The sequence below is a fragment of the Watersipora subatra genome, chromosome 9 (assembly GCF_963576615.1).
Source record: "Watersipora subatra chromosome 9, tzWatSuba1.1, whole genome shotgun sequence".
NCBI classification, from domain to species: Eukaryota; Metazoa; Bryozoa; class Gymnolaemata; order Cheilostomatida; family Watersiporidae; genus Watersipora; species Watersipora subatra.
Window position 1 is genome coordinate 33,114,436 of NC_088716.1, and position 13,830 is coordinate 33,128,265.

Here is a 13,830-nt window from a genome sequence, read left to right on the forward strand (position 1 = left end):
ATGATATTATAGCCTGTGTCCTTCTTTGCAATTTGTTGGCACTTTCAATTTTTAATTCATTCTAAATTTGAAGGCCAATTTTTATTTTATATATATATTTAACAATGTTGCATAAAAGCTCACTGCACTGATTGATATGTTTGCTACAGTTTGCAACCAAAACTAGCTTTTTATGTGTAATAGAAGAGTTATGAGCGTCGATCAATTGTATGATCAGATTACCACAATCATGCTATCGAATGATATGCTATAAATCTGCAAAATTATAAGCCATATAATGATAATCTACCAAATGCTACAAATATATAGTCATGAACAAGTCACATAGACGAGCCATATTTATATTACATGCAGACTAAAAAATTAACGTTTTTAAAACAAAAATGTTTCCATCATTTGCTCGGATAGCTGTGTTGTGGCTGTTGATTTTGATGGAGCGAACATCTTCTGGTTGTTCAATATCGTCTTTCTGACCTCAACTCTTCTGCACTGCTGAACTAGTCGATATTAGCATCCAAACAAGTTTTTGGCAAAGCAAAACTTTTATGCGCTGCCTTTAGCACAAACGTAACTCGTAAAAGTTTTGCTCGCTAAGCGTAACCTTTGGCCCAAAACTTGCAAACCCATTTTTTATATATGTACATCGCAGTATTAAGACCCCCTTAAACGAGCAACTACTATTAGCCTGAGACAGTTATTAGTTATTTCTATGGTGTTGCTTTCAAAGTTCATCTACCATCGTAAATTTAAACCGTTTTTTATATATGCACTTCGAAGTTTGAAGACCGCATTAAACAAGGAACTACTATTAGCCTAAGACCCTTATATATTATTTCTATGGTGTTGCTTTCAAAGTTTTAATGAACAAATGAAAATCTTGGAGTTGGAAAACAAGGGAATTGAATGTTGTTGATGTAAAAGATTAATTATTAATACAATTTTGTTGACACTTTTCTACTGATAACTTGATATTATGGGTCGATAAAGATCAAAGATAGTCAAGGTGGCGGTCAAATGGAGGTGGTGTTCAAATAGAGGGTGGCGCTCTAATTTTCAACCCTTCTCTCGTAATGACGGTCAAATAAAAGTGGCATTCAATTAGAGGTTTTACGGTATGTTAGGGACCTCTTGCTAGTATGAGACAGTATACCAATGCGTACTGCAATATTGTCTCTAAGATTGCTCATATACCAATGGCTATTGCTCTCCTATACCTTGTCAGAGATCCAAATAAACGGATGAATTTATTTGCAGACTTCAAAAGTTGGATACAATTATCCTACCAGACGGTTCAAAGAACTCGCTGGTCAATTTGCTATGGCACGCCTTTCAGCATCCCGTGAGGGATATAAAGTCAGCCTATCTGGCTGTACAGGTACTAAAACTGTGTACTCATTGAACATTGTGTACTATATGTATACGCTGAGTCGGTGAACCCACTTGCTAAACCTAGCGTCTAATGAGTGTCAAAAATCTATTAACTAAACATAACATGGTCAAGTAAGCTAAACTTTACATATTTATGGCAGTAATTGTAATTAAGGGACCGTTGAGAATAAACAAGTTATTTGTTATTAATTCATTGTTTGGTAAGTATTAACTAGATGAAGTATTGCAATATGCACATCAGTGGAAAGCCAAGGATGTTCAGCACATGAATATTATTAAAAATCAACTGATATTTGCCTTTGCACCCTGGTTTGGATGTAACGTAGCGGTTTCCCAAAAATCCAATGAAAACTAAATTTATATTCATAAAAAAGTTGGCCAACTTTAACATGCTTTTTCAACGTGCTTATGCCTGTATCTGTGAGACAGTAAGTTGGTGGTCTTTGGAGAAATAGTACCATCTTATTATTTAGTTGGTCATCCCTAATTGTCAATCACAGAATAGGGTAAAATGGGTGTCCAAAAATAAAATTATATTTATTGAGAATACTTTTGATGGCAGATAGTGTCTACAAAACTTGCTTCTAAAATATGTATGGGTATATGTACGGTATATGTATGGGTATATGTACATGGTTGGAGAAGAAAGTTTAGGTCATGAATGACAAAACTGTTAGGTGGTCCCATAATTACGATCACCACTGTCACCATTTTGAACTGTCATCAACTCGATACTCTACACTCTACAATGACAGTATACACTGTCTCGCTCTAATAGCATCTCATTAGCATGTCATTAACTCTATTTTCAATTAAGGATCTACTGAATTTGAGCAGAAGCCTCTAAAACTAATTTTACTCAATTTACATTTTGAATCTGGTTATGTCTAAATAGTTACTTGTGAGCATTCAGATTTAGTAATGTTATAGTCCATTTTGCATTTATGCGCAGGGAAATGAGCCAGAATTAACAAGCGTCAACTACGTAATGAGAGCCGCTGTTGACTACATATGGGGCAGTCAGCTGAAAACATTGGCAGTAACAAAGGTGAATACACTACACCATTACATGCCCAACATTATCTATCCAAGTGACCATGTCAGCTTACAAGTCACCTACAGTTTCTAGCACTTTATGACAGCCTTCACTACAGTAGTTTCAACTGTTCCTCAAATACAGCTACTACCGTTTTATGTTTACACGTGTACATGTATGATGTATATAGTTTTATGCATTTTACAACATTTCCTTCATCAGTAAATATAAATTATTAAAAGTCTGGTTGGTTTTATTCACGCTTTGTTAGCTGTATTTGATACACATAACAAAACATGTGAAGCTAGACACTAGTAAACTAGTAGCTGAAGAAACTAGTATTCCCTGTGCACAAATTTACTTTGAGCACAAATTTTACCAGCATCCAAATGCGTTAATTTTGACCCTGTGTGAAATTGCACAAGGCTTGCCAAGCATCTTGCCTCTACTACTGATTTGTCCTTCATGATCTTGGGTGTTAAAAAATTGGATATCAAATTCTGTCTGTGTAGCTTTGGAAATTGTTACGTTGGTTAAATCTTGATAAAAATCACTAGTAGTTGTTGCTGGCTCTATGGAAATCCTTTTAGAATGATCTATGAGCAAGAGGAGAATATATGACTGAAGACCTTTTATTAATATACGTGTAGCAAGTTTAGTTGTAACTTTGGTGCCAACAACATGATGTGGCTTTTGATTAGCAGCAGTATCATAAGAAAATTCACAAGACAATGTAACAAAAAATAATCAGAATTATTAGCCAAAAGTCCACATATATTATTTTGCTGAAAATATAAGCATAAAATGAGCTATGTACAGTATTGCTAATGTACATCAGAATATATACAGATCAGTGCACCCAACTACTACAGTGTATTGTGCATGCTCTTCATCGCCTTGTGCTTCTTACTTGTATAGCGCTCGTTGTCAGATGAGTCTGTTGCTGAGATGACATCCGCTGGCCGTTTTTTGTTTGTGACAGTCAGCTTGATGGAGCACCGGGTGAACTATAGATAAATTAAATTTATAATAATTAATTATTCAAATTATTATGAATTTACAACTGGAAAAACAAGCAAAAATTTACTAAATTGATCATGGGAAATGGAATCAAAATATATCACAAAGTAGTTTTAGCTAATCACTACTAACACTCTTCTTCTGTTTTATTCATTCATTAGAGAAGAAAAGATAACTATGCATGTCTAACTGTCTAAAATGCAACTAACTACGCAGCTCTTTAGGAATTTGTTAACATGTCTGAATCAATCAATATTCTAAGAGCTGTTTAATAACAGGCTTAATAAAGGTTTCACTGATGAAGACTTCAACGGAATGAACTGATAGAGCACTTACATATTTTGTACACACTATAAGAATTTACCTCTAAAAGTGAACGGCCAAATGAACCGGACGAGGCAAGACTAACAGTCGAATTTTGTGAAAGCTGTTGAGAAGATGATGCCCCTTGTGAAGTTGTGGAAGATGAACCTTGGCTGTCTGGTAATGAGACCGTTTCAGCAACAACAGGTTTTTGCCTTTGCGGACTTGATGTACGTCGGAATTCTTGAAGGGATTTCCATATCAGCGAGACAGTAGGCTTGGTGAGCTGCATGTTTTCCAGGTCCTATAATTGTGGTGAATGGGTGAAGACAGCTGGCAAATGCCCATGAGAATGGACAGGCAGACTTAAAGTGCAGAACACTAAATACGTCAGTTCCGTATGCTGTTGTCATTAAAATATAAAAACAATGTTTTAAAAAGGTGATGAATCTGTTCAATTAACAATATCCTCTTTTTACGATAACACTTCTATCCTAAATTTTTTTTTAAGAAAAGCTTTTCTATCTTATATATTTCTAGTGTGTTGTTTTAGGGTCTCCATGGCCAAGTGATTGTTCACAAAAATATGAATAAACAAATTACTTCCTACAAACTATGTTAGACAAATATAATTAAGCATGTTTAAGTCTTTCTGAAAACTATTTCCAAAGGTGTTGTAAGCGACGAGACAAACGCTACAAATGGGAACATAACTATTCTTAATTGAGGTCAAGCTTTCTGATTGACCCTGACAGCAGTTTGATTTTCATGCTGATACAGTCTTGACAAGAGCCATTGACAGGATCCTATACATGTACAGAATACATCGATATTAAAGGTTGAGTAGAGCGAGTAAAGGGAGAGTGACTCCTAAGTGAGAACTACCTTGATGGTGAAACTCTCTTCAGTCTCGAGCTGGTCCATAGAGGTGAATCCAGCATTGTGAAAATTGTCAGTATATGCACTCAACGATAAGTTCTGCAGCCACCTAAACAAATCACCAGAGAAATATAACCGTATGCGCTAGGAGCTTAAACCACCAACAAATCACTATTGATGATAGTTTGGTAAAACAATATTTTATGATGGAAGTTTTCTAACAAAATTATTTTTGAACGACTATATGGTATTAAATGATTAAGTTTTTATTTCATAAAAATTCACTCTTACAATAATGATTAATGTTACAGTAAACACCACGACGGAACGGGACATGTTTTAAAACACTTTGACAATCCTGAATAAGATGGTCGACTTTTACCATCAAAAGGTTAAAATGATCTGCGTAGGACTAATAGTAAACCAAACAAGGCTATGCAGATGCCTTTCTAAAAAAGCAAGGTGGCAGTTGATTAATACATATCCAATTATGTTTGCCGCAGCCAGTATTCAATCAGCAGCCAGTATTCAATCAGCAGCCAGTATTCAATCAGCAGCCAGTATTCAATCAGCAGCCAGTATTCAATCAGCAGCCAGTCAATCAGCCAGTATTCAATCATCAAAGCGATTGTATAATCCTTTATTTGCCACTGTTTAGTTTTTTGAAATAATCTTGTGTATTTGACTATCACTACACGTACACTAAATAGAAAAAATGTTGCATGAAAGCTTTACGAGCCAAAAGCCTCATAATTTCAACTCTTATTTACAGGTAATACTAGCATTGGTAAACACAGCTGATGAATAATGGCTCTAGTTTCATGCGATTTTAGTGTTACAGAAAGGAAATTGTAGTTAAATTTTTTTCATACACTGTCTTTAATATCATTCACATTTCTGAAAGACTTGTTGCCAACGAAAATTGTGTTTTTTCAAACCGTCTGTGAATACCGCTTCAATAAAATTAACAAGACAGGAGTCTAATTCCCACAAAATATCTCAGCCTGCAGTTTACTCTTAATTTACCAGAGTAATCTTTTCACCTTAAACCTTGTGCTAATTACTGGATGCATCAGCCATTTGCTGGCACTGCCAACCGGCTGACTAAAGGAATCAGTAGCAATTATGGCCATAAATAAAATTAATCTGTACATTTTACTGAGAAATGTACAGCAGACAGAAAAAATAAGGAGATTAAGCTGACTTCCTGCTATTCCACTCTGTTTTTAAAATACAGTCATACCTCGACATACGAGTGCCCCACCATATGAGAAAATCGAGAGCAAGATTATGAGAAAGATTTTGAGCAAGTGTCTGTCATGATATAATTGCGATATATAAGTTGCGAGCATACGAGCTGGTTCTCGATGGCCACTAAATGGCCAAGTATCTGAAAGGTCGTGTTGGCGAACACCATCATTCGGTCTTTCTCGTCAAATCAGTTTGAGGTTTTAAAAAGGTTAGCTAAAAGTTATAGTGAAAGCTAGGCGAGAAGCGCCAAACTGGAATCAGATAATAAAAATTAAGGCGAAGACAAAATCAAAGTTAAGTTTAATAACTATTAAAACTTAGCTTCAAGTGTGCCTGTGATAAGCTAAATTCATGGGTTAAATTCAAAGTCTGTGTTATCTTATGCAGCATCACGAAAGTCTAGCGTACCAAATGCATCGCTGTCAAGGCTCTCTCACATCGCCGTTAGCCACTGCCTCTGTCTTGAAGGTAACAACTCTATATAGTACTGTACATAGTAATTTTACATTTTATTGCAGATCATAACCACTAAATACGTATGTTACTTTGTGAGCGTAGGAACTAAATTACAACAGTTAAAAACATGTTTTTCCATTGTAATATTATGTTTTAGGTGTTTTTTCATAGTATGAGAATAGATTGATTTGTATTTAGTTATGTTATATAGAAAATATTGCATTGAGATACGAGAACATTGAAATACAAGCTCAGTCTCTGAACGCACTAGGCTCGTATGTCGACATAATCATATGACTGCACAGTAAAACTCGGATAAATCGCCCTCGGATATATCGAACACATGGTTAACTCGAATGGATTTGCTTGGTCCGTTCCCACGCAATGATAAATGGCTTTAGATAACTCGACCAAAACTCCGTTAACTTGAACAGTTTTTGCCAAACGGCTACCGAGACGGTTGTTACTATCGCTTTAGAATATCACTTTATTCCAAGCCATAGAGATAAACATAGACTTTTAGTAGTTCCTAGGCCTCGTTATTACCAACATCGGCAAATATTTTCATTAACGACTTTTCTGAAGGTTTGCAAAAATCAAATTTACCAAACAACCGCTTAGCGATAAGCCCTCCGAAAGCAAGAAAAGCGAGGTAAAATTTGGATAACTTTAAAGTAATATCGGCAAAACTGATAATGGGTTTTTAATAGTAAAGCAGTTTTGTAATAACGGACTTACTGCAAAATTGATCTTGGTTAAAACGCTCGGTAGAAAAATACGTATGTATTTTTTCTGAGCGTTTTAACCGCGATCAAGTTTTGCCAATTTTAATCTGAGAATGTCCTGGCAGTCACATCACCTAAAGCAACAAGAAAATCTCAAGTGATAGAAAAATATCTATACTTTCTGATTAACAATATTTAAAACTTCACACGAGAGGCCCTTTAACTTGCAACAAGCAATCTATGCTTTTGATTTATATATAGTTTGTATATGTACATGTATCTACTGATTAATACGTGCACTTATGACTGTCCTGATAATTTGAACGCTCTAATAACTCGAACACTTTTGTTCGGTCCCTTGAAGTTTGAGTTATCCGTGTTTCACTGTACTTCGTTTTCACATTACAAACAGTTCTAGGAGCTGCTGCAATATTGATAAATTCTTCATTGGAAACAGTAACTGCGTTAGCAGTGAAACCACTGCAGAATACATTGAAGCAATCGCAAACTTCAAGTGATTGGGAGTCATGATAGGTATCTGCGAGATGAAATCTGTGAAAATGATGAATTTTCAATTTAAAATGCATGGGACACATCTTGATAGACTAAATCCGTTATAGAGTTTGGTTTATATACTGTAAATACAGCCTTCCTGAGTTGACACAACCGGAACAAAACTTTAGAGTCAATTTTCTTCCTGATTCAACTGTGACTCGATAGACTTGCAGCTTAGTTAGCTAAAAGTGCATTGATATCAAATTACCTTTCACTAAAATCTTTACAAACTTATGACACTCAGCTAAAGGATAATGTTCAAAATAAACAAACCGCGTTCGCTTGTGAATTCATTTTCACTAATTTTATGAAAAAATGAAGTTCTTGAGCATCGCAGGCTAGCCTCATATCACAAATCACTTACTCAGCTACAGTTAGTGACGTTGACGCGCTGTCTGTCATGTCAAAGCCTCTGGCCGGCAGTGGAATAACGCTGTCAATGCCATCACAATGCTGGGTGCTGTCAACCACATCTTGCTTAATGTTCACCGAGCGTGCTGAAGAAAAGTTGAAAGCGGAGGACATCTGAGGTAGTCTGGTGGGTGCTTGAACCTGCTGGACTCGCTGCTGCATGGGCTGATGACGCTGAGCACTACAAACATTATTGCACTGGTAAGGAAATGTGGACTCAGCAGTTATTCCTCCCAGACCAAGCCCAACCTCTCTGTTATATTGTTGTTGTTAAAATGTAACAGTAAATCACCAAAAATATGGTAGAAACAAAATAGAGAAACAAACTAGGAAGCAACAAGTCATGGTGAGAGTTGAGCTAGGTATCCTGAGAGTGCATCTAGCATGCGGTCAACCTTCAAAATGACCATATATGGGACTGACCATATATGGGATTGGCCGTGAAGTCGAGCAGAATCATGAATGGTAGAGGCAGGAGAGCAAGTGCGTACGGCGCACGCAAAACTTCAGTCATCTTCTGCTTGACTGAGACATTTTTACGGCAAACAGAATCCTGACTGAAGCTAAACAACAGTCAATCATCTCCTGACACAGTCTAGAGCCAAAGCCCTCACCAGCAATAGGATAGAGCATAGAGCATACAGCAATAGGCAGTTCTAGAGCATTAAGACTAATCAAATGAATTCAGACATTTATTCTATGAGTTAGTACTGCTGATGAGTGTTGGCTAAAGACAATGGACCAACCGCGTAAGACCACGGTGGCAACAGACAGGCTGTCGTTCAGAACCGTTACACTACGGTCTCGGTCAACCTCTGACCCATGACTTCGCCTTGTCTATAGTTGCTGTCTCGTCACGTTTCGCCAGAGCTTTGTGACTACGAGAGAGATTTGAAAGCATACCTGTCTGATTGAGGTGCCGATCACGGAAGGCCTTACGTGCACGCTCAGGCCTTACGTAAAATTACTAGTCTCAAAGAAAAGGCTTGTTGATGAATGGATGGTATTTTACACTTTTACATTTCTATAAGGAATATAAGAAAATAGAATTTTATACAATTAACTGTTACTCTAATGCCATTTCAGACTAAATGTAGTATCTCATACCTGCAACATTAAAGAAGCTAAAGTGTTAGAAAAATTAAGACTTAAATGTTATTTCTAAAATATAAACTGCCAGTTCTTGTCGGAAAAGAAAAAAATTTGTTTAAAGAGAGTAAAATATTTTGAAGCTGGAGACCACGAACTTTGGCGGCTACTTGGCTCAGACTTCCGAGAGATAAATCGAATAGGGGAGTATTTTACTCGGTGAAGTCGGGAGACTGCTTTCCGTCTGCCATTTTCTCGGCCACATGATCACTAAAATATTCAGGCAGAGCGGATTACCGAAAACTTGTGCTAGTTGTTTTCATTTATAGCACCATTCACTCTGCAATGCAATAAAGGTCTTTGGGGCCAATTTTTCCTTGGTTAAGTAGATCCGATCAGCTTGTACAAGTACAATGTTTATGGAAGCATTAGTAAAACCTGTTGGACACAGGAAGCAGATGAGAGCATTGCGTACACATGATGGTTCCAAGCAACACATGGGCATCACTTGTCTTACATATCTGTACCGTGAACAATTGTAAACAGTGCCATTGCTTATCGCTGAAGCTAACAATAATATGTTAAAGTGATTGCTTACGTTATGTTGAAGAAACACCTGCTTTTTCTCAGGTGCTTGCGCAAATAAAAGGCTAACTAACTCAAACTGAGCAGAAAATGTGGAGCATTCAGACTAGACTGATACAATAATGGGATTGGACCTCTGGAAAAGGCACCTCTGGAATGCTTTATTGCATTGCAGAGTGAACAAGGCTTTAGCCATAGGCAAAGCTGCGTTCACACTGTAGCCATCTTAGTAACACGTGTGTGATAGAAGAGATTTAGTGATGGACAAATTCAGCAGTTCAACTGCACTAAAGTTGATATTAGTCAACATTCAAATGTAGTATGACCATTTACCACTATCAAATAATCCTGCATTTTCCACCACCGATATCAACAGTAAATCTTACTTGACTCATTCCATTGTAACTCAGGAAACTTTCTAACACCTACAGCGTGAACACAACTTTAATTCACATTAAAATATTGACTAAATGCCGACACTAGCTTACCTTAGCCTTAGCTTTGCAGATGATCTAACAATGGGTTATATAAAATATATACAGACTAGCTCAGGCGAGCAAAGACCAGCTTTACAATCCCTCAAGTTTCCTACACTACAAAAGTACACTTCGACTAATAGACAAATTTTGATAATTTAAAAGGCATGAGGTGGAATAGAACTGCAATGCATGATATTGTTTGGATGTACCTTGAATCATATTATATGCCTACATATAACTACACTAGCATATTATCCTTGCTAACAATATACTGATTATTGTATCGCTAATAGAAGTTGTTTACCCATCCCATACTAAAGTCATCATTTCTATGAGTTGATAATCGGATACATGGTGATACCATGATTTAATGTTTGCTATTGACCTGCATTACTGTATGCATGCAGGAGCCAAGTTTGACGATGGAATCATTCATGATTAATTTGAAGTTCTCTGCCCAATAAAAGGTTTTTGTAACATGCTTAAATATTGTCATTGTAACTCCTCCTCTAACTACTTCCTATGGTTAGTGAGAGTTTACTAAAAAAGACATTCCCACTCATACAAAAGTTTAATGTTGTGTGCAGAGTGCCGCTCTAGACTTACCCCTTAGGGGATGATAACTCAACAGTAATACTTGACCAGTAAGGGGATGATAACTCAACAGTAATACTTGACCAGTAAGAGGATGATAACTCAACAGTAATACTTGACCAGTAAGAGGATGATAACTCAACAGTAATACTTGACCAGTAAGGGGATGATAACTCAACAGTAATACTTGACCAGTAAGAGGATGATAACTCAACAGTAATACTTGACCAGTAAGGGGATGATAACTCAACAGTAATACTTGACCAGTAAGAGGATGATAACTCAACAGTAATACTTGGCCAGTAAGGGGATGATAACTCAACAGTAATACTTGACCAGTAAGAGGATGATAACTCAACAGTAATACTTGGCCAGTAAGGGGATGATAACTCAACAGTAATACTTGACCAGTAAGGGGATGATAACTCAACAGTAATACTTGACCAGTAAGAGGATGATAATCAAGATACAGACCAAAGAGAGTAAATAAAACATAAACCTTCCTGGTTATTAGTAACAACAGTTGCAAGTAATACGGACAGTAATGAAGTTCATCTGAAAATACAACACAAAACACTAAGGTAAGTGGGGTATTGCTGACACTATGACATCATAAATGCTCCCTTATGATAATGAGGTGAGGTATTGCTGACACCACGACATCATAAATATTCCCTTATGATAATATGAGGTGGGGTATAGCTGACACTACGACATCATAAATGCTGTAAGTCATAAACAAATTACATGACTTAATTACCTGATTACACTAAACATACATCGAGACAGGAAAAACACATCGTAACACGTAAAACACATCGACACATCGTACAACATGGATGACTTGAATATAATCAGTACATAGTCACTCTTATGACTTCAACGCTTTAGCTTGTTAACATGAAATTAAAAGGTAAAAATGTTAAAGTAACTAGAAATAGTGCTGAGAATATAAAAAAAAAATTCTTATACTATTGTACACCTGATTGTCTTAGTTCAATAATAAAATATGTTGGTGTAAAACCATGATGTTGGGAGACTACACTTTGCAACATAAAGCTTTGTTGTATAACGCTCATAACTATGATAAGATGGTTAAACTTGTTACCTATGACTAATAACAATGTATATACATAAACAATACGCGTAAAACTTCTGACTCGGTATAGTGAATAGGCATGAGAGCAAGCAACCACTTTCTCCAAATATTAACAACGATTTGCGCCAATTTGAATGCGTTTTATTGCAGTAAACACAAACTGTACAAATTCCTCTTCGTTATTTCATGTTCAATTTTCTAGACTACAGATGCTTTTCAAATTTAACAGGGTTCTTGTTAATTTGCAGTTTGGAAGAAGCTTTGGATCACATGACTACCTAACCTCCGTACCTAACCTTCCTTAACACCTTTGACGTCATAATATATTGAAACAATGCCACCACAGTGCCACTGAACCCATGTATTGTCACATCGGATAAACTGTTTTTAGACTCGAGAAAAACTAATTACAAAGCACGCTACCAACATTAAATTACAATTCAGTGTCCCAATATATCTTATATCTTGTCATAATCAAATAACATAGTTTTGACCTGATTCTTGAGCCATAGACATAAATATATAACCCTTGCTCAAACCTACTATAGCCACAGAGCAAGGGAAGAAAAGATTTATGAAGAAATACAATGACCGAGTCAAACACTAACATAGCCAAATACCTTTAATATAACTAAGCAAACAATCTGTGTAAACTACCAACAAGACATCTAAACAAAACATTTACTGCAAAGGCAAACCGAAGAAGATGGACATACCTATGAGCAATAAAGGCTGCATAAATGAGATCATAGGAAGAGGGTAAAACAACATACTCATTGTAACGCCGTTCCTCCGCATATCGATCTCTCTCATTGTTTGGGACGAGTTGCTCCGTCATCTCTAAAGAATCACGAATCTTGGAAAGAAGCTCAAAATTTCGACGGCCTTTTACGGTTAAAGTAAAGACTTCGCATGAAGAATCCAGACACGGCCTTTTCGTCATAGCAAGAAGTTCGCGCTCATGCACTATAACAAACAAACCATGACTTTTCTTTAACACTAAATGTTCTTACAGCAAAAAAATTTAAGCCGATATTCTGTGAGTCAGCATCTTGGTTTAGTTAGATGCCTCCTAGCTGCATGTTTATAGAATGGTTCAAAAGTGTCATGTCGTTTCACCATGGCTAATTGACCATAACTGACATACAAATTAGCTACACCTAGTAAGTAGTAGTAAGGTGTTGAGTATAAAATCAAATGTGAAAACTAAATAATGCTTCAAAGTTTGTTATTGATTTTATATGATTACAAAACACCCAATTCGGAGTTAGAATTAGAAGTTAGAATTCGGAGTTAGAATATGTTAATAAGACAGCGATGACTATTCTTGTAATATTCTTGGTTTCAGTCTTGAGTTTTATATTACAAATTGTCTGACTCAGACTTAGCACACGAGACTCACTCGTTTAGCAGCAGTCAGAAATGTTGAACATTTCCACAAACTGAATTTGAAAAAATGCGAGCTGAAGACTGCGAGAAAGAGGGTGAGTAAAAGCCTTACCGAGCTGTGAGCCAGACATGACACTAGGCTGTGAGACTTGGGGAGCCGCTAACAGAAACCTGTTTGTTGTGTTTGAAGTGCTGGAAGGTGGAGTGGGCGCCGCTTCCGATCTCTGCTGATTTTCAACTTTTCCTTCCTCCGTCTTTCTGTCCCTTCCCGGGCAGGCGCATATTCTGAGGTCGATGCTTGCTCTTCCCAACACTTCTTGATTAGCACTGCGACGTCGTAAGAACAAATGAACATTTACTATGAACTGACAGATAAAATCAGACATCTATAGATACATACTACTAAAACAAGATATGTTGTGATCCCCTCATATGTTCTCTAATTAAAAACTACTGACAAAACTGTGAAATCCAACATTGCTACATTTAGCTTTTATTTCTGTTAACCAACAAAACCTCAAATAGAAATACGAGCCTGGACTCGAAGTGATATTGCAGTTATTAAACTAG

At 36.6% G+C, this 13,830-nt stretch overlaps 2 protein-coding genes across 4 annotated transcripts in view; one reads left to right on the forward strand and one right to left on the reverse strand.

The window, feature by feature from the left end:
• Window positions 1-2,669, forward strand: part of LOC137404226 (uncharacterized) — a 44,764-nt gene extending 42,095 nt beyond the window's left edge. Inside the window, exons 10-11 of the mRNA XM_068090388.1 lie at window positions 1,255-1,375; window positions 2,342-2,669. Of these exons, the coding sequence (XP_067946489.1) occupies window positions 1,255-1,375; window positions 2,342-2,518 (298 nt within the window). The 3' untranslated portion in view covers window positions 2,519-2,669. The remainder of the gene's footprint in view (window positions 1-1,254; window positions 1,376-2,341) is intronic.
• A 372-nt stretch (window positions 2,670-3,041) lies between these two features.
• LOC137405381 (cellular tumor antigen p53-like) overlaps window positions 3,042-13,830 on the reverse strand; it is a 37,383-nt gene continuing 26,594 nt past the window's right edge. For all 3 annotated transcript variants that reach the window (XM_068091620.1, XM_068091621.1, XM_068091622.1), the window contains 6 exons: window positions 13,373-13,587; window positions 12,645-12,837; window positions 7,979-8,206; window positions 4,634-4,736; window positions 3,810-4,052; window positions 3,042-3,432 (listed from right to left, as the gene is read on the reverse strand). In XM_068091620.1, coding sequence (XP_067947721.1) covers window positions 3,292-3,432; window positions 3,810-4,052; window positions 4,634-4,736; window positions 7,979-8,206; window positions 12,645-12,837; window positions 13,373-13,587 — 1,123 coding nt within the window. In that variant the 3' untranslated portion in view covers window positions 3,042-3,291. The remainder of the gene's footprint in view (window positions 3,433-3,809; window positions 4,053-4,633; window positions 4,737-7,978; window positions 8,207-12,644; window positions 12,838-13,372; window positions 13,588-13,830) is intronic.